This window comes from Sebastes fasciatus, chromosome 13 (assembly GCF_043250625.1).
Source record: "Sebastes fasciatus isolate fSebFas1 chromosome 13, fSebFas1.pri, whole genome shotgun sequence".
Lineage (NCBI taxonomy): Eukaryota > Metazoa > Chordata > Actinopteri > Perciformes > Sebastidae > Sebastes > Sebastes fasciatus.
The window spans coordinates 32,117,810-32,143,280 of record NC_133807.1 but is presented as its reverse complement, the minus strand read 5'-3'; the positions used below and the strand labels follow the sequence as shown (position 1 = coordinate 32,143,280).

General features: G+C 40.9%; 2 protein-coding genes across 3 annotated transcripts; one reads left to right on the top strand and one right to left on the bottom strand.

Annotated features, from left to right (window-relative positions):
- Nucleotides 1-282: 282 nt before the first annotated feature.
- gtpbp1 (GTP binding protein 1) lies at nt 283-12,386 on the bottom strand. Of its 2 annotated transcripts, XM_074656968.1 has the most exons (14): nt 11,882-12,372; nt 7,348-7,459; nt 7,029-7,209; nt 6,678-6,861; nt 5,689-5,853; nt 5,464-5,587; nt 5,113-5,227; nt 4,628-4,772; nt 4,331-4,513; nt 4,029-4,164; nt 3,684-3,862; nt 2,419-2,580; nt 2,080-2,130; nt 283-1,386 (listed from the first exon to the last, which is right to left on the bottom strand). In XM_074656968.1, exons 1-14 carry the CDS (start codon nt 12,122-12,124, stop codon nt 1,267-1,269), a joined length of 2,100 nt encoding a protein of 699 aa, XP_074513069.1. In that variant the 5' UTR covers nt 12,125-12,372; the 3' UTR covers nt 283-1,266. The 2 variants fall into 2 exon arrangements, with proteins under 2 accessions (XP_074513069.1, XP_074513070.1); XM_074656969.1 differs by lacking the exon at nt 2,080-2,130 and having other exon boundaries at nt 11,882-12,386.
- A 5,684-nt stretch (nt 12,387-18,070) lies between these two features.
- Nucleotides 18,071-24,747, top strand: lgals2a (lectin, galactoside-binding, soluble, 2a). The gene is made up of 4 exons (XM_074656964.1): nt 18,071-18,205; nt 21,016-21,095; nt 22,436-22,607; nt 24,131-24,747. The coding sequence occupies exons 1-4, from the start codon at nt 18,197-18,199 to the stop codon at nt 24,275-24,277; spliced, it is 408 nt and encodes a 135-aa protein (XP_074513065.1). The 5' UTR covers nt 18,071-18,196; the 3' UTR covers nt 24,278-24,747.
- The last annotated feature ends 724 nt before the right edge of the window (nt 24,748-25,471 follow it).

Genomic DNA, 25,471 nt, shown 5'->3' with positions numbered 1-25,471 from the left:
TAAATTATCACCTAATTACCATGAAATTTGCAGACCTGTAAAATGAAGCGTTACCGAATATTCTGCCGTCTCCTCAAAGACGATCCAGACAATCTGTAACATGTGGAACTGATAAGACTACACAACAACACTCCTGAGTTTCAGTATATTGGAGAAAAAGAAACCCATCTGTTCTCCTGTTAAAACATTTTTTTTTCACTCTTAACAAAATAAAATCCATAGTATTTATATTTTTAATGTCATTTGAGAAAGATGCAGATATAGAAAAAGAACACAGTTAAAGTTGAGTAAAGCCGGTTTATTAATGCTCAGTTTGTTTTTTTAGCGTCGAACTCGTTTTTTTTAAAATGTCACAACATGTCAACAGCAAACAGGCCATCCATAACGCATGGGGGGGTACTAGAGTTACAAGTAGCACTGCTGAGTACTGCATGTCCTTTAATAATCATGAGCAACTATGGGAGATGATGTGCTGTATCTGTTTGTATAAGGTTTGTAACGTGGCTGACTGACAGTGGAAGCATGGCAGACACTACTGAATGTGTGCAAAGTGACAGCAGGTTGAAAGACCATCAAAAGAGTGAACCTTTCTGCATGTATGCCAAATAAATAAGTGACAACTATAAAAACGCAAACAGCTTATATATTATGTTCCATATATGTAGAGTTTTTAAAATCACTACGGTGCCCTCTGCTACATTCATTTATGATTTGCATACATGTTTTTTTGTACAATGGCATCTTTCCAATCGGAGCACAACTAACAGCTAATTTACAGTATAAATAGTACATGAATTGTTTTTCATTGCAAATACACAGGGAATGCATGGAGGGGTGGGGGTTTAACGTATAGCTGCTCGTATCGGTGCTGGACCCTTGTTTTCGGTTTAGCCGCCCTCCCTGCCGCTGACAGGACTGAATGGTAGATTTCATAGACACATAAAATATGGATAAAATTAAATAAATCATCATCCTGAGTGAGGCTAACCTCAAAAATAACTCACACTGCTTTCCATCACCCCAAACCACTCTATAAATAGTAAAAGGCAGCTGACGTTCAAATGCTTCATGAGGGTGTGTTTTGGTTTGGGGATGTACTGTACCTCTGTGTGTTCCCTTTTTAAATAATAAAAGTGTAAGAAGGCAAGGAGTGAGAAGACTGAGGAGTGTCTTGGCTCCAAACATCTGTATCCTTCATGGTTTGTGGAATGAAGACACTTGGTGGAGTGATAGCAGAGAGGGAGGTTTTATGAGAGGAGAGGAGGTTCAGGAGCCTCCTGTTCCTGATGAGGAGGGAGCTGCTGTGGGGTTGCTGCTGCTGCTGTTCTGGCCTTTTCCTTTGTGCCTCTGGCCGCCTCGTCTCCTTCCACCTCCTCCAGACTTTGGCTGCAAACGGAGAGAGATAACGAGAAAACACTTGATAAGGCACCGCCATGACCAGAGGTCTGTTCTACGAAGCAGGATTTAGGGTCGGCGAGGTAACTTCAGGGTTTAACCCTTCAAGGGTTTAGGTTGGATCACTTCTTAGCGGGGTAGATCGCCATGGTAACTGATGCTGAACACCTGACCTGCGTATAAAACCACCACCTACTGACCAATCAGAGCTCGGTGAGCGGATCGTATGATATTACACAAATATGAAGACATTGAAGTCATAATCCAGACTAAAAACAACACTGCTGTCCTTCCTGCATTTGGCAGCTTCAACGATGTTCATTTTAATTGGATTATGAGTTTAACTTCTTTGTATTTGTCTAATATTATAGTTTGTAAAATGTGCCGAGTTCATATCTGTGATTGGTCAGATGCTGTAAAACCCGCCCCCTTTCATGTGAACACGCTCACAGCCAGACTGAGAAGCCCTGTGTTGATTTACCGAGTTGATTCAACTTAATGTCGTAAGACCACATTGTTAGGGTTAGTTAAACCAGATAACGAGACGATACCCTGAACATGTTGAACTCACTTCATAGTACAGGCCTCTGGAAACAGCATTGACTAAAAAAAAAACATCTTGCTTAGTAAAACGTAATCTCCCCTTTCCACCGTTCTTGCTCATTTAGTCTTGACCTACTTTACCTTGTTCTCTTTGTTGCCCTCCTTTATCTGAGGGTCTTCATCTCCCTCTCCCTTAGGAAGCCAGCCATGCAAGCACAGGAGTGGAGGAGGGCGAGAGAGAGGGTGAAGGAGTGATGTGGCGTGACACAGTTACAGTTTAGGTTGAGATGAGACACAAATCAAAGCAGGATGTTATTGAGTGGCGGAAAAGAAACACAGAGCAAGTTAACAAGTTAGAAAAGAGCAGCAATGTTAAGTCAGCAAGTACACAGTCAGAGGCTCCAGAGACACACAACGACATCTCTACCACACTAAATAAAACCTCATGAAGTCACATGTTCTTATTGACTTGTGTCTCACCGGTTGTGTTGCGTTCGGCCCCCCCGACTGTGCTATCGACGCTGCATCGTCGCTGGCTGCCGCGCTGCCGTCCTCTTTTCTCAGCGGTGCCTTCTTTGTGGACTGCATTTTGATTTGTGGAGGTTTGGAATTTGATGGTAAATTATTGGTGGATTGCAACAGCTGAAAAGATAAAGATATAAATAAAAAGAAATCAGCTACTCATGATGATAAAAAAAAAGCTCATTAAGAAAACTCTGCATATCTCAGCCTTCGTCCTGATCTGGATCGGATATGTTTCACAGGGGAGGAAGTAGACATGTCCTTCATTTATATTAGAGGTAGATCGATAGTGGATTTTTAAAGACTGATATAAGGTCCATATCTTCTTTACTTCTGCAGAAGCTTAGTCGGCTACTTTTGCATACGCCGTTTTTAATAAATCCGTTTTTTGCAACTCCAAATAATAATAATTTGTAAGAGAATATCCAGAAGTGTGATTTGGAGGATTACATCATTGGAATTTTTTTGTATTTATTTGCAATGAACGATGCATTGTTCTATGGCTTACAGTATGACTGACCAGGATTACTTCTGTTGCTCGTACATTGTTAAATGCCCCTTTTACAAACCATTAAATGTTGGTGCATATTCCCGGGTTAAGGAGGATCCTTAAAGCCACAGTAGGCAGAATGTTTTTGGCATCATTGGGCAAAAATCCCATAATAACCTTTCAGCATATTGTAATTCAAGTGTTCTGAGAGAAAATTAGACTTCTGCTCCTCATGGCTCTGTTTTCAGGCTTTAAAAACTCTAGCGTTCCTATTGGTCCGGTCATGTGATGTAAGTGACCACATGACTGGTGGCGGCTGTGCATCCATCGGTCTCTATCAGAGCCCAGTTCCGACAATAACGATAGTTAGTAAAACGTCCTATCGGCGCCGATTAATCAGTCTACCTCTAATTTAAATCCTTTCATGCAATTATTAGTCAGTAATTTCCACAAACGCTTTGCTTTTACACAAGGAAATGTTTCTTCTTGTCTTTAACCTACTCTTAAATGCCTAATGAAAAAAATGTATGGTTAATATAGTAGTCGTTGCAAATGGAAATGGAATGGAGCCTTTTCCACTATTTTAAACATTACAGATTTTGTCCTGAAAATGATTCCTTTTAATAATAATTAGGGCTTTAGGCACTGGCACATCATTGTAATGGAGGAATATATATATATATATTTATATATCTTTAGCAGAAGTCCTTGATGTTCCAGGAGGCTGTGTTACCTTGGTGATGGTTCCCACAGCCTTGGTGCGTCCCTCCCTGAACACCAGCCTCTGGTCGCAGTGCAGGTACTCGGGGGTTTTGATGAAGCGGAAGTGGACTGAAGCCTTGTCCCCTGTGCGTAAGCAGTCTCTGTTCATGGACAGGATGGTGGCTGTCTGCCTTATGCTGCCGCAGTGGACTGTGAGAGTGAAGGGGGAGGAAACAGAAACAGGAGAAATGAGTTTATGCAAAGGCAACAGTGAATCACTAAAATATGCACTGGGAGTGAGTCTTAAGAAAATCATTTTGCAGAACATGCATGTCCCCCCCAACTCCTTGACCTTCTCCGTGTCATGGTTACCCACCCATGGCCTGGTATCTGGGGGATATCGTAGTGGGGTGATGCAGTACCAGGATCTCAGCCTCAAACTCCCAGGTAGCCTGTGGGCACAGCCTCGGGGAAACCATCACCATTCCTTTCCTTATGGACGAACGCTTGATCTGTACAAAGAGCAGTGCGACAGGAGGGAGGATACAGGAACAAAGAAATGATCATTCTTCAACACGGTGCTATAAATTGTCAGGATTATCTGTATTAGATCAGTTGAGCGTGATAAGAGAGATGGAAGAAACGAGGGAAGCTGGGGGAGATTTATCCCCTTCCTACCTTTTTGAGAGCAAATGAGGCAGTCTGACCTCCTCGGACCTCCTTCACGGGCATTCTCTTGCGGTGGATTGATTTGACGGCGATGGGGATGAAGCTGCCCAAGGGGTCCGGCCCTAGTAGCATCGTATCATTCAGACGTATGAGTCCACGTAAAGTAGTCCCCGATACCACTGTTCCCACTCCCTGAGACATGAGCAGAACACAACCGGTGGGCATTCAGCATGATGTTCCTCACTCAGGCAGTTCACACAGTAAAATGCATTTAGTGAATTAGGGATTTGTCACAGGTGAGCGTACCGGTACGGAGTAGGTGTCGTCTATCTGAAACTCAGCGGGCTGGTCGTCCCGGTAGGAGGTCCTGGAGGAGAGCAGGTTGAGAAACATCTTGAGCAGTTCCATGTTCTCTCCGCTTACATTGGAGATCTGAAAGATGGGACACATCCTGGGGACACACAACACACACGCACACGCACGCACACGCACACGCACACGCACACACACACACACACACACACACACACACACACACACACACACACACACACACAGGTTACAAAGGATCATTTTCACTCTTAAGGCCTTTACGTAAATGACACGAAAATGCGAAATACTCACCTGCGAACATTATATGTGTAAAGCTTTTATTGTGAAAGGTAAGAACGGAAGGAGTGGATCTGGTCTGCGCTACCTTTGTCAAGGTTGAAAGGAATAATAACGTTTGCCTAAAGTTTGATGTACAAATTAATCGCACGAAAAAAACATCGAGAGAAAAGACTTGGTACCTCTCCGAACTGAAGTTTGAAGCCGTGACGATGACGTCGTCTGTGTTCTGGACCAGGACGGGGATCTTCCTACAGCCGGGGGATTTCAGTAACCTCTGGAGCAGCTTCAGGGTCTCTGTTATGAGCAAAGCAAAACCACAAGAATGATGGCACATAGCCTGATAAATGAGCACAGACTATACATGTGCAGTCAGACAGCGTATAAAATTACAAACTACAGTACAACACACCAACACATGGCGCAACTTTTCAGGAAAATCTAACCGCATATTGACGCATACTTCTTATTGTTGCATTGTGTTTTAAAAAGAAATCTAGTTGGAGTTCTAAACGTGTCTCCGCAGGACTGACCTTGCAGGATGTTGGCTGGACACATGTCTATCTTGGTTACCACCACAAACACAGGCACATTCAGGGCTAAGGCCAGGCCCAGGTGCTCTTTGGTCATCCCTACGATACCTGCATTACTGCCCACCTGGCGACGCAGAGAGAGAGACAGAAACCTTTGTCTATATTTTAATAAAAGAAACAGGAACAAAGTTTTTCCTATTGCCCCCCACACACTCCCCTTCTCACCATGAGCATGCAGAAGTCAGGCAGGTGTCCGGTCATCCCAAACACCGTGGTCTTGAGGTATTTCTCATGGCCAGCCAGGTCTATGAAGGTAATGACCTTGGAGGACTTCTCACAGATTTTGGTCCAGTCCAGGCTTCCTCCGTGACTGTCTGGTTTGTTCACCACCTAGAGCCAGACAGACAGACAGACAGGGGCCGAGTTAAAGCCCTGACACACCGAGCCCACAGTCGGACAGTTTGGGGCCGTGGGCATAGTTTTTGCGCTGTGTCCCGCATCGTCGTCTCTAGTCTGCCCACGTCGGAGGCTTTTGTCTGATTATGTTGAATCGGCCGCAGCACTCGTCGGTGAGAGAAATCGTCTGATTGTCTGTTCAGCTCAAACGAATCAGTGCACGAGAAGAGAAACGGAAGTGAAGAAAGCAAGCCGAATAAAGTCAACATTTTTCATCTTCATCTCATCTGATCATTCCAACACACGGATATTTTCACAGCGACATGAACATCTGGAATGAAGCTAAGCGGTGGGTGAGAGTGCTGTAAAAATGGTCGGCAGATGCTGCTTTGTTTCATGTACGTATCATAACAACGGCTTGTATATCCGCCGATCCTCAGTCTTCCGGTTTCCCTTTTTGAATAAGGAATACAGACTACCGCCGCCTGCTGGTGTGGTGAGTTATTTCCTCTCACGCAGACGCAGAACGTACGTGGTTGATGGTAGTTGGCGGTGTGTTCAAGTGCAACTTTTTGGCCGAGAAAAAGGCGACGTGATGCGACTCAACAGTCGGCCTTTGTCGCCGCTAGTTCTTTGATGTAGGATTGGTGTGATGGGGCCTCATCATTCACACTGTATCCGCCTCCATGTGCTCCACACATACATTAAGCAAGTTGTTGTTTCCCATCTCTCTCCTGGTCGTTGCCAGTTTCTGTAAATAATACAACTATTCTTCCAGAAGCTTCTTTGTGTGCTCTGCCGCCTCTCTAGATCCTCACCTGTCCCTCCTGGTCAAACCCCAGGATGTCGTTGCCCACGCTGCTGGTCCTGCCACTCTCCATCTCGTGTTTGTGTCTGAAGAGCTTCTGGCGGGCAAAGCCCCTGCCGTTGTCCAGCTCTCCGTGCGTCAACACGCCCAGCAGAGTACTTTTACCAGCATCCACGTTACCCACGACCGCAACCCTGAGGGAGAGAGGAGCATCAAAATATCACCTAACAAGGAAGGCATAACTTTCTGTCTCATTAAAGAACATATAATGCAGTTAAAAAGAAAGGAACTATCATTCTAGTAGGATATTTTACTGGATTGTAACCATGAGCCCTTTTCATTCAGATATCTGACCGCTCACCTGACCTCCAGGAAGTCCAGCTCACCCACACGCCGGCGGATCAGATAGTCGCGGACCAAACCGGCAGCCTCATTACGCTCTCGGAGTGTTATAAGGTCAGCGTCCACTTGCTCACACATAGAGCGCACCGTGGCTGCTGAGGCCTCCATGTCCTTCTCATCCAGACCCCAGTCACCGCCATCTACGACCAGGGAGAAGAACAAGAGGTAATTACACAATTTAACATTTAACAACCCTACGAATTGTCCAGGTCTGATGAACAGCTGTGGCACAGATTCACTGAAAAAATAGGGGGGGAAATTGTCTGTGTTTTTCTCACCTGAGCCCATCCCAACCACATAGATGGTCTCTCCACATCCCTCTTCCATTCTGTCCCGTAGCTGGCGAAGTAACGAGTCATACTGCTCTCCATTTGGGCTGACAAGTGCCAGCTATTGGTTTGAGCATGTGGGGGGGGGGGAGAAGAAAGAAACAGAGAGAAAATTGTTGGAGTTATTATGACCCTAGCTTGATGGTTGTTCTACAATCAGTGATCAACTCTGGGATCTGAAAAATAAAGCCAATGCCAGTGCCTTAAACCTGCATTCTCTCTCACAGCCAGCAGGGGGCGACTCCTCTGGTTGTATAGAAGTCTATGAGAAGATGAGTCTACTTCTCTCTTGATTTATTACCTCAGTAAACATTGTAAACATGAGTTTATGGTCTCAATCGCTAGTTTCAAGTCTTCTTCAATACAGCATGATGTTCATTTAGTAAATGATGGTCCCATTTAGAGTCAGACAGACCATAAAGCAGGGTATTAACTATTCAAAAGTTGGTGATAATTGCAACAGGTGTGGTTGCTTTCATGAGAGACAAGTGACTGGACTTCAAAGTAAGCATCACTGGGGGCATTTTTTCCCTCAGTTCAGACAATATTCATATTCTTATATTCAAAATGTAAGCCACAGTAAAAAAGTAAACCTGGAGGGAACGGCAAGTTCAAAAGCTGCTCTCCAAACACAAACGCAGCTGTCTCTCTTCCCATGAAACTCCTCAAGGTTACAGGTGAACGCAGTACGATTGAATGAGCAAATACAGCCAACAGTACTGCTCACGCCAGTTTCATTCAGTACAGCTGTGAGGGCATTTTACCATGCTGTGGTGGTAATGCTTCTAGCAGATTTAATAATTAATAGTCAATTAAAACACATCAGAGACTGCACCAACCTGTCAACCATTCAAATCACTAATCAAAACACACCAACTGCTTTTAATGTGTGATTAATGTTGTGTTTAATATATTATTATGTCCTTGTTTATGATCATTTTAGCGCTATATAAATAAGATTTAATTTATAATTTATTAATATTATTATTATTATTATTATTATTATTATTATTAATAATAATAATAATAATAATAATAATGATAATAATAATATTAATAAATATGTAATGATAATTAATAACTCAAAATGATGCATCATAAACCCATAAATTGGTACAAAAGGTGAAGGAGAGTGATGGCACTCTACTTCGGCTATCAGACGCAATTAGTTTATTTTAAATAACTGAAATTTAACATTAAATTCCATATATGATGCCACCCAATTTTAGAAATACAGGGAAAAATTAAATAGAATAAAATTAAATAGAATAAAATTAAATAAGATTAAATAAGATTTAATTTAATTTAATTTAATTTAATTTAATTTAATTTAATTTAATTTAATTTAATTTAATTTAATCAAAATTAATCAATTGAGCCTCATAATCTCAGGGCTGCTATGCAGTTCTTGGCCATGGTTTACAATGGCTTTAATATTTCATAAACACACAAATTACAGGATGAAGTTCTTTATAAATTAAATGTTTATTGAACTACTAAACAGAAAAACAAATGAATAAATGATGAATAAAATGAGGATAATGAATGAAGCTTTTCTGAATGAAAGTGGACGATGTGTGACCAGGTGAGATCAGTGACTGATATCCTTGATTACCAATTAAATCTTTGTTTGAATAGATTAATGCTCCGTTCGGCAGTTGAGAGTTTAAGAAACACCAGGGAAGATTGTGAAGCAACTCAACCTAATTTTAGGGGAGATGCTAGTTTAGGCATCCTGCTGGGCCGCCCTGACCAGAGGCAAGAAGATCAGGAAGAGCAAGAAGAGCAAGAAGAGCAAGAAGAGCAAGAAGAGCAAGAAGAGTGATCTGTGGGTTGGGTAGTTTTACTGACTTCTGTCCAGAGGTCAGGTGTCATGGTGTGAACCTCCGACCACTCCCATCTGAACTTTCTGGTTTTAAATTCTTGTCTATAAACGTCTTGCTGTCACCACTCTCTTCGCTACACTGCGTTACAAAAGATTTCAATTGGTTGTTATGTGTAGAGGTGCATGTGTGTACAGTATTGGGGCAGCGAAACTATCCCGAAGCTTTAAATGCATTCAAATATCTTTCACCGAAATGCGAAGCCCAAAAACATAGTATTCAGGAAGGACAGCCCTAATGCTGTGACTGTTTTATTTCACTGTTAAGATAAAATGGGCAGAGGTGTCCCTGGAAAACCGGGTTATGATGGTGTTATTAATGCTAAACATCTACATTTGAAAGTAAATTGATGGTGTTACTGAAGCATATATCATGGTTCGGCCAAAAGTGTGATACTAGATAAATAATCTGCAGAAGTAAATCAACGTATTTACGACACAGCAGCTTATCAGAGACGGACACAAACCGATGAAATTGACAGCAGCCAAAGGTGGACTGCCTCCCTGATGCAACCCTGTGTCATCTTCCTTTGAGGAATGTAACACCATTGTTATGTGTAATTTGACCCAAGCCTGACTGCTTCAATCTCATACATGTTTACATCTTTGTAAAAGTCTCACTCATTTGACAGGACTGAATACTTAATAGCTACTTTGCATCCAAATCTTTTTTTATTGGATTTTTTTGCAGACATGGCAAAAGTTGTTTTATCAAATATAGAATATAACTCAGTGTCCGTGACATGAAATAAAAACAGAAAAAGGACCCAACCCACCCCATGTTGGTCACACAACAGGGAAACAAAAAATAAATTAATAAATAAATAAATAAAATAGAAAAATAGTAATAAAATAATGAATTTTAAAAAGTAAATAAATAGAAAAGAAAAGAAAATAATAAAAGAAAAAAAATATATATGAAATCAAATAATGGATTTAGCTTAAAATAATAGTAATAATATAATAATAAATAGATAATAGCTACTTTTAGTAATTCATAATAGGTCTGCAGCCTTCTGTTTTAGTGCTCGTATAGACTGATAGTAATGTAGTCCAGCAGGTTAACCTGAACCTTATCTTGTTTCATCAGCCTGTGCGTGCGTGCGTGTGTGTGTGTGTGTGTGTGTGTGTGTGTGTGTGTGTGTGTGTGTGTGTGTGTGTGTGTGTGTGTGTGCTGCGTGCGTGCGTGCGTGCGTGCGTGCGTGCGTGCGTGTGTGTGTGTGTTTGGTTAACACACCATGTCAACATGTCAAGTCAATGTTATGGTTTGTTTGACAACATAGTCTATTATGTTGCAGCTTTACACAGCAGCAGCAGTTTCACTGATATGGTTCAATAGAGACATGTTGTGGTAGCATATGGTGCTTGATAAGCAACTGGTGTTAGCTTTAGGTTAGGTTAGATTAGCTTTAAGTTAGCTTAGGTTAGGTTGGGTTGGGTTGGGTTAGGTTGGGTTGGGTTGGGTTAGTTTTAGGTTGGGTTGGGTTAGGTTGGGTTGGGTTAGTTTTAGGTTGGGTTGGGTTAGGTTGGGTTGGGTTAGGTTGGGTTGGGTTGGGTTAGTTTTAGGTTGGGTTGGGTTAGGTTGGGTTGGGTTAGTTTTAGGTTGGGTTGGGTTAGGTTGGGTTGGGTTAGTTTTAGGTTGGGTTAGGTTAGGTTGGGTTGGGTTAGTTTTAGGTTGGGTTGGGTTGGGTTGGGTTGGGTTAGTTTTAGGTTGGGTTGGGTTAGGTTGGGTTGGGTTGGGTTGGGTTAGTTTTAGGTTGGGTTGGGTTAGGTGGGGTTGGGTTGGGTTAGTTTTAGGTTGGGTTGGGTTAGGTTGGGTTGGGTTGGGTTAGTTTTAGGTTGGGTTGGGTTAGGTTGGGTTGGGTTAGTTTTAGGTTAGCTTTAGGTTGGGTTAGGTTGGGTTGGGTTAGTTTTAGGTTGGGTTGGGTTAGGTTGGGTTGGGTTAGTTTTAGGTTAGCTTTAGGTTGGGTTGGGTTGGGTTGGGTTAGTTTTAGGTTGGGTTGGGTTAGGTTGGGTTGGGTTAGTTTTAGGTTGGGTTAGGTTAGGTTGGGTTGGGTTAGTTTTAGGTTAGCTTTAGGTTGGGTTAGGTTGGGTTGGGTTAGGTTAGGTTGGGTTGGGTTAGTTTTAGGTTGGGTTGGGTTAGGTTGGGATGGGTTAGTTTTAGGTTGGGTTAGTTTTAGGTTGGGTTGGGTTGGGTTGGGTTGGGTTAGTTTTAGGTTGGGTTAGGTTAGGTTGGGTTGGGTTAGTTTTAGGTTAGCTTTAGGTTGGGTTAGGTTGGGTTGGGTTAGTTTTAGGTTGGGTTAGTTTTAGGTTGGGTTGGGTTGGGTTAGCTTTACATTAAAAAAAAAAAAGTTAGGTTTAGGTTAGGATCAGCTGGGTTAGCATTAGCCACAGCTAGCTCTTTTAGCTTCACTAGAGTCCACAAAGTGTATACTTTATAGTAACGTAACTTAATGTAACGTCACTCAGTAGTTACAGTATGGAGTAGCATATGATGTTGTGTAATAACATATATATAACACAATACAACAATACCTTGTTTTCATTCATTCATCCACAGAGCAGCTAACGTTAGCTTAGCAGCGGCCTAGCTGTGTTTACCTTGTTGGTGAAGTCGACCCCTCGGTCCTCGGGCTCTCCGTTGAACAGCTCCCCGTCATCAGAGCACTCATCTCCGGCGTCTTCTCCGCATCCGCAGCCTCCGCGGTCCGGAGCGAAGATACTGGCCGGGACTAAAGCGTCGGCCAGCGGGATGGAGACCGGCTTTAGACCCGGTATCTGATGCCTTATACCCGGTTCATGAGGCTTTAGACCCGGCTCTGCTGCTGCTGCTAGTGATGCCATGGTTCTACGTCTTTGCCAGCCTGGCAGAGATAAATATCGGTTGTTGTGGTGACGGATGGAAACCAGGAGACCTCAGATCAGATCAGATCAGATCAGATCAGATCAGATCCACCGCTGAGGCTCTGCTGTTAGTGCTGCTGCTGATCAGCTGCGAGTCAAACTGCAACAATGTATCAGTTTATCATCACAACACAGCAACGTGCTGCTTATTTATCTGCTGTCAGTTTACAGTCGAGCCATTTAAAAACAAATAGACTCCACCTCATCAATATTAACGAGGAAGGAGTGTGTTTAAACCTTCCTATTCACCAATAGTATGAAAGTCAATGTGAATGTATGATCAGTGGGCCAATAGCAGTGAGGGGGCTGTTCATATGATTACAAGGTGGACCTGGTAATGTGTGTGTAAATAGTGTAATCACAGTGTAATACTCCTCCACTACTTATGTAATGATAATAAACATTTCTTTTTAAAATAAAGATGATGTTAATGATGGTTATTAATTATCAACAATATTATAAATAAGAAGATTATGTTTACTTGAAGCTAAACATAAAATTAAAATTAAAATTAAACGAAAATTGTTGCATCATCTGGCTAAAGAGAAACTTACATATAAAGTAAAAAAGAAATACAATACTGTTTTTTATAAGATTTGGGACTCATTCATGACATTTTTGGAGGAGGAAGATTTTGAAGAATTTGTAGTGATCTACTTTTATTTTTTTATTTTTTTATTTATATGTATATATATCATATTATATATTTTTTTATTTTAATTTTTAATGTATTTTTTGAGCGGTTTTGTTATTAATAAGAGTCAGATTTTTCTTTTTCTTTTTTTTTCTCTTTCTTCTTTTCCACCAAGATATGATCTAAGTACCTTATCAGCTAGTATGACAGCAGAATGTGCCTTACTTACATTATATTCTAAGTGCCTTTATATGTGAAAAATTTCAATTAACATATTTGTCTCTATATATATATATAAACAAATCGGTGAAATAATACTTATTTATCTGCTGTCAGTTTACAGTCGAGCCGTTTAAAAACAAATAGACTACAGCTAATCAATATTAACAAGGAAGGAGTGTCTTTAAACCTTCATATTCACCAATAATATTAAAGTCATTGTGAATATACATTTTAAATTGAAAATTGTTGCATCATCTGGCTAAGGAGAAACTTACATAATATAATAATAATATAAGATATAGATAGATATAAGATTTGGGACTCATTCATGACATATTTGAAGGGGAAGATTTCAAAGAACTTGTAGTGATCTATTATTTATTTATTTTTTATTTATATATATATATATATATTTTAATCTTTATTCTATTTTAATTTTCATGTATTTTTTGAGAGGTTTTGTTATTAATAGGAGTTTTTTTTCTTTCTTCTTTTCCACCAAGATGTGATCTTAGTACCTTATCAGCAAGTATGACAGTAGTGCCTTACTCACATTATATTCTAAGTGCCTTTATATTTGAAAAATTTAAATTAACATCTTTGTCTATATGTATATATATATATATATATATATATATATATATATATATATATTATCTGTGAAATAATCACTAGAAATTTGTTCAGACAAACTGGCCAGCCAAGTTTCGTATAGGACATAAAAGTAAAAAAAAGAATAGTTTGAGATAAGTTGATAATTAAAACAAGTAATGTTTTTTTATCCAAAACAGTGACAAGTTTGTGTCTGAGGATCAATTACACATTACAATGGTATTACCTTTTCTTTTCCCATTAGAGGGTTACACAGGGTTGCATCAGGGAGGCACTCCCTTGTTCACCTTTGGCTTTTACTGTTCAGTCAATGTAATTACATCATCCTTCATCTTCAACATTGCCTTGCATCTAGAAAAGTTGTTTTGTCGTCATGTGAGCCGTACTGGTCTAAATTATTAGGTGTTTTTTTTTTCACTTCAGCACTCAACCCCCGGAAATGTTTCTAATATACAAATCTCTGTTTGGTTGACACTGACTGCGTGCTGTAATATACAAGAATAACATTGTCTAGCTGAATGCTGTCGTGAAATCACACTGAGCTGTTTAGATTCCCATTTCAACAGTAGGTCATAGTTTATATAAGTCAATACTGTAGCTACACAGAAACAGGATATGCACATTTGTGTACAGTTAATTTATTCATGTAGCAACGTGTAAACGGAAAATTCTCTTTTAATCTTTCATGTAAAAGTCATATACAGGGAACAGAAAGGTTGCCACAAAATAACATCTATGCCAAAATCTCAACAACACATCTGCAACAATGAAAAAACCTGATGTAGCTCAGTTCAAAAACAACAAATTGTACCTCCTCGTCATAGATATTTATGGAATATACATGTATGTCTGACAGATTATGATAATTGAATGGATCATTTTGCATGTGACGGCTCAAACGATGAGAGAATGTTTAGTAGTTTTGATCAGCGAGACGTGCAGGTGGTTATTATATTTACTCTTTTGCACACGTGCCAAAACACGTACAATTTGCTTGAAAGAATGAGAAATTAAAATCTGTTGTGAACAACAAACTAATTGTTCAGAGATTTGAGCTCATCGTTTTTAAAAAAAATTCTCATTCAAGAATTGAGCCACAGCAAATGAGAAAAACTGTCAGGTAAAATTGCAGAAATCCAGCCATCAGTCAGCCATCATGTGGTGCTGCAGTTCCTCACTGTGACCACTGGAGAGCAGTGAACACTCCTGTTTCTAAATAACATGTCACCTTTCAAACCTCATCTATACAGTCAATGAGCCAGGGGGTTGGTCGTGCCACTTTGGAGGGACCAAGTCTCATAGTGATTTTTTTAAAGGTCTATGTCCCTAGTGTTGGAAAATGCCTGATAGCATTGCAGCAATGGTAGCTTTCTAACTATTTTAATTTTAACATTTTAATGATGGAGGGATGAAAAAAGGAGTGATAGCAAATAGAAAGCTACCATTGCTGCAATGCTATCAGGCATTTTCCAACACTAGGGACATAGACCTTTAAAAAAATCACTATGAGACTTGGTTCCTCCAAAGTGGCACGGCTGACACATGTTGGGGGTCTGGCTCATGGACTAATAGGGTCGAAGCAGACACAATACCAGACTAATACATTTATATTCCATCAAAACTCTCAAAATATAACAATCAACAGAGATAGCTGTGTGTCTGTGCACTGCCATGTGTGGAGATGGAGGACACAAAAGTAGTACTTCTTGCAGGGCGTGCATTAAGATAAGAGATCAGATATTCCTTTATTAGTCCCACAGTGGGGACATTTGCAAAATGAAGATACAACACAGTGCAAAAAGCAAAACAAAAGTAGACAGACATATAAAATATGAACAATTTAAATAGAAGGAATATAAAAATAGGAACAATATATACAGTATTGACAATATTATATGTTATATATATATAATATATAATATTAGGTTCATATTGTTTAAAAAAGGGTACTACTATTAATGCAGATTAACATCAGTACAGCATGACAACGAATACTCTTTTAGGCCAGTAATAACTCTGTGTGTGTGTGTGTGTGTGTGTGTGTGTGTGTGTGTGTGTGTGTGTGTGTGTGTGTGTGTGTGTGTGTGTGTGTGTGTGTGTGTGTGTGTGTGTGCGTGTGTGTGTGTGTGTGTGTGTGTTCTTCCTCTGATTATGTGAAAGGTCTCTGTGTCATTAGAACTGCTGACTGTCTTGAGACTGAGTCTTGGGGTTAGAGGAGAGATGAGATCTTTGTGCCACATTGCACGTCTGATGTAAGAACCACATCTCTTTAATACAGCTCATATACATTGTGTGCCTAAAGAGATCAAACATTAAATGAAGCTAGTTTGCTGAGGAGGAGGAGGTCAATGTAGTTTAAGCTGTGGCTTGGACGATACCAATTCCTTTATAGATGCCAGTTGTTCGAGATAAGAACAAACCACACACTGTTTGTCAGCGAGTATTCAGAAAGAACAGCTGAACCAAGTTCCCCGGATGGATGTGCACTTGTGAGTGTGTCTGTCAGTGCACATAATGTAAAAGCCGACGTGTTGTTAGTAATCAGCTGCATACATGATTAGAAACACTCGCTTCCCCTTAGAGCCCTCTCACCGATGTGTTTTCAGTGAACACTGGTTGCAGTTGCCTTTGTTTTCAGGCAACTGCAACCAAATGCACGACACGTTCTCATCCCAACTCGTCACATGCTGATGCTTTGTCAGACCCACTTGTCGGTCACAGTCAACACGTGTTTAATGTTGTGAAGTGAACTGAAACATGTGCTTCAGGCAATAAAACCACTGTAGTTAGGTTTAGGAAAAAGAAGGCTGGGCATAGACCCGTTTTAGTCTTTTTATGGGGGGTCCAGGGGGGCTTTAGGGGGAGATAGCAGGTCAACAGTAGATGTCACATAGAAGTGGTGTACATCATCTGAAAGCTGGGAACCTGAGGATTAATTTGAGATACAGCTCAGCACTGTGTGTCAAGTTGTGTATAAGGTCTTAGAACATTCTGATTATCGATGTCCATCCCCATGCTCTACTGTGTCTCATAAATTGTTTCAGCAATTTTTGGGTTGATACCATTTGTTACACAGATTTGGTGCTAAATTGAACCATTTTTTTCCTCTCCAGAATTGATAAAAATGATCAATGTTCCCTCCAAAATACCACATTAAGACACCAAGGCCTTGAGGAACATCATAGAAAAAGCCATGCTGTGATTTGGGAACATTTGACCCTTCATAAAGCTGTAAGATCTCCATCTAAATCCCCTCTGTATTATCACACCCTGTGACTACACATTTTTTATGTAACCCATGTAACGCTTTGAATATCCAAATATGTTTCCTCCAAACTGAAGTCAAACTTTGACAGTAAACATATTGTATTTTTTTTTTACCCAAAAGTTAATGGATCAGATATAAATTCCCCCCGCCAACAAAAGAAGCCACGTATGTAGACCTTTGCATGCGGGCGTGTCATGGCAATTTTGTGATCCCAATCTGACGACGAGGAACAAGACAAAAAATCTCTAATTTAACGCTCAGAGTGTGGCGAACAGGACAAGGGTTAGGTTACTGTAAAATAATGCACCCTGATGGGAAGCTGCTCTTCCTTTTTGTCCCCCTCTGGTTGCTTCTTTCAGTTATCAGCATCTTGCATGTCTTTGTTGAAAAAGACAAAGGGATCATTCTCCTTCTGATCAACTTCTGATGACAACAGGGCCTTAGTTTAGGCCAAAGGTCACATTGTGCAGAATACAGCATGATCAAACACAAGGGAAGTTAACACGATTACACTGTGCATATCAGATGAACATCCCCTTAAAATATAAAGGCTATTATTAGCACAGAATGATTGCAAGAGATCTAACCCAACCGTTTACTCAGGTCACACACACAGATGGGGAAAATAGTGTAGAAAAAGAAATGACATGATGTTGTATTACACTGCAGTGTAAGTGCATCCCCTCATCGAGTCACTGCAGCTGTGTCACTTGTGTGTGTCAGCAGATGAAAGTCTTGCTGGCTGACTGAGTCAGAGATTCAGATCATTTTGAGGATTTTGACTCAGTTTCAACACTTCACTCTGGCCCTTTGCTCTCCAAACTCAAGTTTCCGACTGTAAGCTATATGCAGTAAGTGCGCATTAAGGCTATACCGGCTGTGCCAAATATTTAGTTGTCTCCCATGGCAACAAATACATTTCTATTTTTGTCTGGCACTCCAGTGTCCGCCCCTCTCTCGCAGTCAGTCTCCACACCACCAAGTTACAATCTAACAGCCTGATGTCAACAAATCACTAATTATCCTCCCTCCACTAAGGTCTGCAATCACTTGTTAAGCACTGAAATAGTTATTTTACAGTCTGTAAGAACACTTTGACATCATTGGTGGATGTTCTCTGGTGGCCTGATTGCAATTCGCTGCTTGAAATGTCACTCAGGTTGAAGGATCCTCCCACACTGGATATATGCTGTGAGGGTGCAGTGAGCGAGGCCCTGCTGCTGCACCACCCTCACTTCTTCTCAGCTCCACTTCACTGACTACATCTACTGCAAAGATGATGAAAGTAAGTATTATTCTTTTTATATATTATAACACTGTTGTGCTCCTGCATTCATTTTACTCTGTGACTCAGATGGACGAGCAGTGTCAGGTCATATGTTTTAAAAGTGGCACAGTGACAGCTGGTTGGTGTCAGCTGCACCTCATGACATGCTTATAAACTGCAGCTGAACTGAACTAAACCAGCTCATTCATTTAACTGTATTTTGTGTTCGAGAGGTCTGGGCTTCTTAGATTGCCTTTTATGGTCAAACTATTCACCACTGAGCACACGTGCATGCACATTAGTCACATTATACAAGTTTTCTCAACTGCTGCGAATCCATAAAACAATACGTCAGCTGTTTAATCATTTCATTACACTGAAACAGAAACGCTATAGTCCATTTAATTCTAATCATCTCAAGTCTCAATACCCAGAGCTGAACGCATGCAGCCAGCAATGCATTCTGGTCTCCTTGGGGTCATTAAGTGAGTAGATTACAATAAAGGCCCTGTATCATTCTGGCTTTTTGTTGGCTACGGGGGTAAACAGAGGGCACAGCGGGTTTAAATCACATTAAAGGATAAAATGAAATAAAGTCCATCATATGGAGGCTGGAATAGATGCTGCCATGCTGTAATTCTCAAGTTTACCTCTTGGAGCGAAGAACAGTGGTTAGATGGTGGATTTCTATGTAATTCTATCAGGGAGTGTCTCCTGCACTGAAAAAGGGTTAATTCTGTATTTATATTTGTAGAACTTCCAGCAGGATGACAGATATTTTAGAGTAATTCATAATTCTAAATAGATTTGCTTTCACATAGTGTTTCTAGTCAGTCACTCTGTCAGTGAGGAGTGTAATGAATTGGCATCTGTTAACACAATGCAGTATGCAGATTGCTTTTCGAGAGAGATGCAGGGCGACTGCCAGCTCCGGCCTCCAGCCCATCCCCGGTTCCGTGTGATATCCACACACTTTACAGATGGACTCTAACATGGAAAGAATGTCGTACCCATGTCATCTTATCCCTCCTATACCCTCCCTTTCATTTCATGCTTTAGTTGATCTTCCAGATCATTTTTGGCGGGGGGTTAGGTGGGTTATAGGGTTGGAGGTTACTACAGACGTATCCTCTCAAGTTCTGCCAGAATTAACAAACCGCCAGCAACATGGCACTATATCCGCCTATTTCAGACTACAGACTATTTAAAGAGGAGTTCAGGTGGACAATGAAGTCATTGGGAAACTATGTCATTCCCCCTCCAATTCCTGTGCTCAAGTTTGTCTGCCATGGTCAGCCATGTTAATCATTCTGAACTTTATCAACTAAATAAACTGCCTTTAAAAGTTATTTTCAGTGGGGAAGTTTGGTCTCTTGTTGACTGTACTGTATCTAACATTGTTAGGATTAGCAAGGAGCAGCTGCAGAGCATAAAACTCACACCAGTTGTTGAAATTCTTGCTACTGTCCCTTGAAAAGTTGGCTCAGATCAACCTCTGAAAGGCGATGAAATGCAATTTGCTATCAAGAAAATAAATCTTAAGCTTTTTGCATAATAAGAAATGTTTCCTCACATGTAGATGCAAATGATAAAACACAGTGTGCCCAAAGACTATGTTTAGTGTGATGAGGAAAAATGTCACAACATTTGTTCTGATTGGTCAAAAAATATTTGGGCAAGTATCTAACAGAACAACTTGAAAAATCACAATGAGGAAAAACGCAATCATTGTGTTTATTAAATGTCTTTTTGCACTGCATATGTGTGCATATCTTTGATATTCAACTTGTTATGAGTTCATAGATACCAAATACTTGATTGTGCTCCTTGTAGCTTCTGAGATACGGCCATCATACTATATCTAGTATTTGGACTCATGGGACTACTGTTGTTTCCTCAAATATAACGGAGTCTATTGCACAAACAGTATCTGACTGAATATCAGATATAGTATGATTAGAAAAACTCACTTCTCAGCCAGATGGTTTGACTGATTTTCAAAATTTCATCACATTTGTGCTTCAGCATGACCAGACGACACTTCCACCAAAGAAAAAAAAAAAGAATTCAGTTGCACAAAAGGGTTAAAACATCTGTTTCAAATCATTTCCTGTTCACTTGTCAATGTGTTTCTGACCAGAAGATTGTGAAAGAGTGTGTTTCTACTGTGTCTGAATCCCATTTTTCCAATAACCTTCTACTTTAGCACACGTGTTTAACTATAAACCCTTAGAAAGGGCTGCTATATTTGTTCTTGTTGCCCCGGCGACGGCTAACAGTTCCCCAGACACATCGTTTGACAAAGTGACAGAATGTTAAACAGCGCTGATCTGTGTTTCACAACCAAATAATAGATTGCTCTAGTAGTACAATTTCCTAATAGTGGCTGGGCTCAGTATTCCCCTGGCTGCCACATGTACACCGAGCTGAGGACTTCTGCTGTGCTCAGCCTTTTTCTTTCCCACCGTGTACGGCTTGTCATCCAGTATTTCACTTAGGAAAATATTACTCAGTTTAACGGTAGTCCCTCATCATTTTTCAACATCTTTAGCTTCTGCCAAAAAGCTGTGTGGGGAGAAAAAGGGATCATGGCAACGGGACAGGAGAGAGCTGGAATCTCTGACCAGTCGGGCCGATGGGAGAATAATTGAAAACACATGTTGGTGTAATTTTAGAGGATGAAGTGAGGATTGGAGAGTTGGCTGCTGCTGCTGGCGCTGCTTTTTGCCTGAAGCTGTAATAATAATTGGATCTAGTAAAAAATCCAGTAGTATTTGCACACAATAACGTACTGTATCCCTATCCTACCCCCTTGTTTCTCTGCACAGGGTATGATCGTAAAGAACATGTCCTTCAAGTTCGGACAGACTCTGACTGTTGTTGGAGTCCCCAATTCTGATGCTACAAAGTGAGTACTAAACACAGAAGTAACAGAGCGGAGGTGGCTGAGGGTAATGACACTGAGGCTCTTCTGGGTTTCCTTCCTAATCTTCTTCCTCTTTTACTTTCTACTGTACTTACTGTGGGACGCTGTGACTGAACTCAACACGAGGGCCGTTCGTTACTGTGTATACTCTACTACCAACACAGAGCTGGAGGTGGAATCTGTAATCAGTTACAGTCAGTGACTACCTATTAACTTCCCCTCAGTAATGTGGTGGGTGATGAAGATGTGATGGTTAGCAGATGAAAAGAGAAACCACGCAACTGCTGAGGTTGTCTCCATATTTTGTGCACTTGGTGTCCTCTTACCCATTTTAAATATGAGCAGGCATATTAAAGGGCATCAATTTAGTATTTTTTCCCCCTTTCCGTTAGTGTTTTTTGTGCATGTAAAAGGTCTGCAAAGTTACAAAGCCCAAAGTAACCCTAACCCTAACCCCGGCCAAAGGGAGTTACTCTCCCCCACAGAAACACTGCTCCTGAACTGTCTGAAACGCCTTGATTGAAGTCCCGCCTTTTCTTCCGTAACGCGGTGATGTCACCAAGTAACACATTTGCATAATAGAGTGCTACAGGAATGAGTCCTAAAAACCCTGGAATGAGTTAGTATTTTAGCACTTCCTGTTCCCTCGTCTGGAAGTCAACGGGTCTTTAGTTAGATGCCTGAAATAAAGTCTGTGGTTCAAACAAGCTGAAGAGATTTTAACGTCTTGTTACCCCACACAGGGCGGTTGCTAACAAGTGGCTAAATGAGACTACTAAACGTCATCACGCCGACTCATCCGCCATTACAGCCTCGTTGTGTGTACCCGCGCTCATGTGACCGTGGTGTAGTTTATAGCCTAACGTTAGCTTTTTACTTCTGGTGATTACATTTACTCTTCAAAAATCATAAAAGTGGTGCTCATTTGTTAAGATTATCTTGCTGCACAAAACGTGTAAATATCATAAACGTTTGTTTGCCACAGAGCTTATTTTCTGCAATAATCCAAAAGCCAATGGTCGCCCTGGTTGTCAAGGGAACCAGGGCGATGCTAACTTCCTGTTTGGCCTACAAAATACATCATCCCTTGAGCACTCTATACCTGCCTAGCAGCTAGTTTGGCACGCAAAACAAAGTTAGTTAAAGCGGAGCTGGAACGGAGTCTGAAGAGTTTGGTTCGGTTGACCAATCACAACAGAGTGAAAAGTAAAGCGTTTTTTTTTTTAACATTAAAACATGTTAACATGTTCTAGTAAACCCAAAATACAAGTACGCATTATGCAGTATGCAGAAATACATCTTTTTGCTACTTTGTGCCACAGTTTCGCAATGAACATCGGCCCCGATGAGAAGGACGTCACCATGCACATCAACCCTCGTTTTAACGCCCACGGAGACGAGAATGCGGTGGTGTGCAACTCTTACCAGAGTGGCAAGTGGTGCGATGAGCACCGCGAGGGAGGCTTTCCTTTCCGCCAGGGAGAGGAGTTCAAGGTGAGAGGTCCTGTTTGTGTCTGTGTGTGTGTGTGTGTGTGTGTGTGTGTGTGTGCAGGTATACGTCCCATGCCTCTTTCTGTCTGTAGAGCCGGGCATACACTGCACAATTTCATCCTGTTTCTGGCCCAAATTTTGAGTCGCATGACTCCTCCGGCATGATGAATTTCTGACATGTCAGAAATTTTGATCGTCCATCCACAGGCTCTCGCACGGTTGAAGCAGAGCCACGAGCCGATTCCCCAACGTCAGCGCCTTTTTTCTACTTTTCTTACAGTAATCAGAGCGTAGCTATCGATATAACAATGTAGGCTACAACAGATATAGCTAATAAAACGTAGCTAGCTTACCTCCAATTCTCTCTGCAAAATGGACAAGACATACTGTCCACCTGAGAGGCCATATAATGTTACACCAATGCCTTCATTTTTTTTTAGACGTTTCAGCAGACAGGATGGCACAGATGATCAAGGCAGCACGTTTCTGCCTTGTTAGCATTGTGACCCGCACAGACTCATGGATGTATAAAGAGAACTGGATCCAGCGTTGGAGGCCAGGCCTTGTTCATTCCTATGAAAGTGTCTCAGTGGAGCATGAAGCCTAAATGGCTCGAATTCCACATGGAAACTACCCGGATCTGCGGCACATGGAACATGCACCGCAGCATCCGCTCGGTCACATGACTCGGTCACGGGGTCCCAACATCACGCCGTCGTCACTGCTTGCGCTCCAGTCTCGGTCTGGGTCTCACTCACATGAAGGGAGGAAGGGAAATAACTCTGAATTCAGCTGTTAGTGTGTTTTACAACTTTAAAATCTTATTTTTTAAATAAGGGCTGTTAGAGTGTTCGTACTGGAAAGTTGATTCACCTTAAAAAAAATGATCCTCTGAGTTACAGACGTCTCTTTCCCAATGTAAGTCTATGGGAAAAAGTCCTTTTGGTTCCAATGGCATCACGTGACGGACAACGGAAGTTGTAGTACCGCCGTTTGGCCACTATGAAAGTTGGGATTGACCCAACCAGCACTCTTCCTGGGGGCTTGGTACAGACCTCTGCTAGCTAACGAACTTTACCTGCCTCGGAGCTTTCAAACCAATCTTTATTGACAACTGTCAGCAGCCAGAACGTCCCTCAGGAGCCGACTATCCATGTTTCTTTTTCTATTTAACACGTACAGTGCGAGCAACCATGTCAGGTTGTGGCTGACAATCGGACCGTACAGTGTGACCACGTAAATCATGAGCTTTGGCTTTACATCGCAAACTCGTACAGTAGGAGCAGGAAGTACACAACAACATTTCTAAAATCATAGAGTGTATGTCCAGCTTTAGTGACCTCTGTTGGAAAAAGTGCATCACTGTAGCTCTGATAACTTTAACCATTTGAGCACCAATGTATGGACTTACAGAGATCTGTGAGAGCTATATATCTGTATGTTTTTCTTTCTACAGCTAATTTTAATTTAATAAAATATTTCTCCCTCTTTTTCTCTCTGTCTCTCGCACACATCCTACCATCCAGATCGTCGTTCAATTCACCCCGACAGAGTTCCTGGTGACTTTAACAGACGGCTCTGCGATCCACTTCCCCAACCGCATGGGTGCGGAGAAGTACTCGTGCATCAGCTTCGATGGGGATGTTCGCATCACGAGCTTTCAGATCCAATAAAACCTCCACCCTCCCTGGAATCGTTGGATTGAAATTTATATTTGTCTAGCATCAGTTCACATTTAGCCCCAGCTTTTAAGCTCCTGAATACCATGTGGTGTCAGTTAGTGCCTTACATATTTATCACACAATCTATTATGCAATAAGTTAGCTTGTTGACATGTGCAGATGCAACCGACCATGATACACACAGAAACACATGCAGTAGATATTGTAAGTGCATGTCCTTCCTGCACACCTGACGGAGCTGCCGACTGAAGAGCAAACCCAAACATAAAGTAGTCCCAAGCCCATGTCATCTGACTGGTATTTGCTTTGCAATGTTTCGTTGAAAAGTGCAAAAAAATTGTTCTTTAAGGTGCCTTTAAACGCTGCATGCTCTCTCGTTTTCCCTCCCAGACATTCCAGATTTATAACTGAGTATAATGCTTTTGCCTTTGCAACATGTATTAAAGCACGTCCTTGATAAACGTGGACTTTTGTGACTCCTTCAACTTGTTAAACAATCAAAAAGCCCCCTTCCTCACCCTGCAAAATACTATATTTGTGAAACACAAACATTAAAAACATTCACACCAACTGGTTATGAACTGACACATGAAAACTACTCATCATTCATAAGAAAATATAATGTTTTAGATGAATAATTAGTCCTGTAAGACTTGAAACTTGACTTGGACTTTGTGAAAAAATTGTGAGCATCTCTGCTTTAGTTCATCAAAGTATACTTTGTATACTTAAACTTATAGTACTTAGTAAATTTGTTAGTATGAGCCAAGTATACTTAGACATTTCTGAATACTTGTCAGTATAAACCAAGCATACTTAGACTTTTCGGTAATTAGACTTTTAAGTATACTTGTCCATATGAGCCAAGTAGACTTTTCTGATTACTTGTCAGTATAAACCAAGCATACTTAGACACTTTCTGAATACTTGTCAGTATAAACCAAGTATACTTAGACTTTTCTGAATACCTGTCAGTATAAACCAAGTATACTTAGACTTTTCTGTATACTTGTCAGTATAAACCAAGTATACTTAGACTTTTCTGAATACCTGTCAGTATAAACCAAGTATACTTAGACTTTTCTGTATACTTGTCAGTATAAACCAAGTATACTTAGACTTTTCTGAATACTTGTCAGTATAAACCAAGTATACTTAGACTTTTCTGAATACCTGTCAGTATAA

Excerpts from the sequence above, each read along its gene's own strand:
- gtpbp1 (XM_074656968.1), bottom strand. The coding sequence starts at position 12,124 with ATGGCATCACTAGCAGCAGCAGCAGAGCCGGGTCTAAAGCCTCATGAA. Across the intron at positions 5,854-6,677 it reads GGTTTGACCAGGAGGGACAG|GTGGTGAACAAACCAGACAG; the intron begins GTGAGGATCTAG and ends GTCTGGCTCTAG. Across the intron at positions 4,514-4,627 it reads ACGACACCTACTCCGTACCG|GGAGTGGGAACAGTGGTATC; the intron begins GTACGCTCACCT and ends CTCATGTCTCAG.
- lgals2a (XM_074656964.1), top strand. Across the intron at positions 21,096-22,435 it reads CCCAATTCTGATGCTACAAA|TTTCGCAATGAACATCGGCC; the intron begins GTGAGTACTAAA and ends TTTGTGCCACAG. Across the intron at positions 22,608-24,130 it reads GCCAGGGAGAGGAGTTCAAG|ATCGTCGTTCAATTCACCCC; the intron begins GTGAGAGGTCCT and ends CCTACCATCCAG.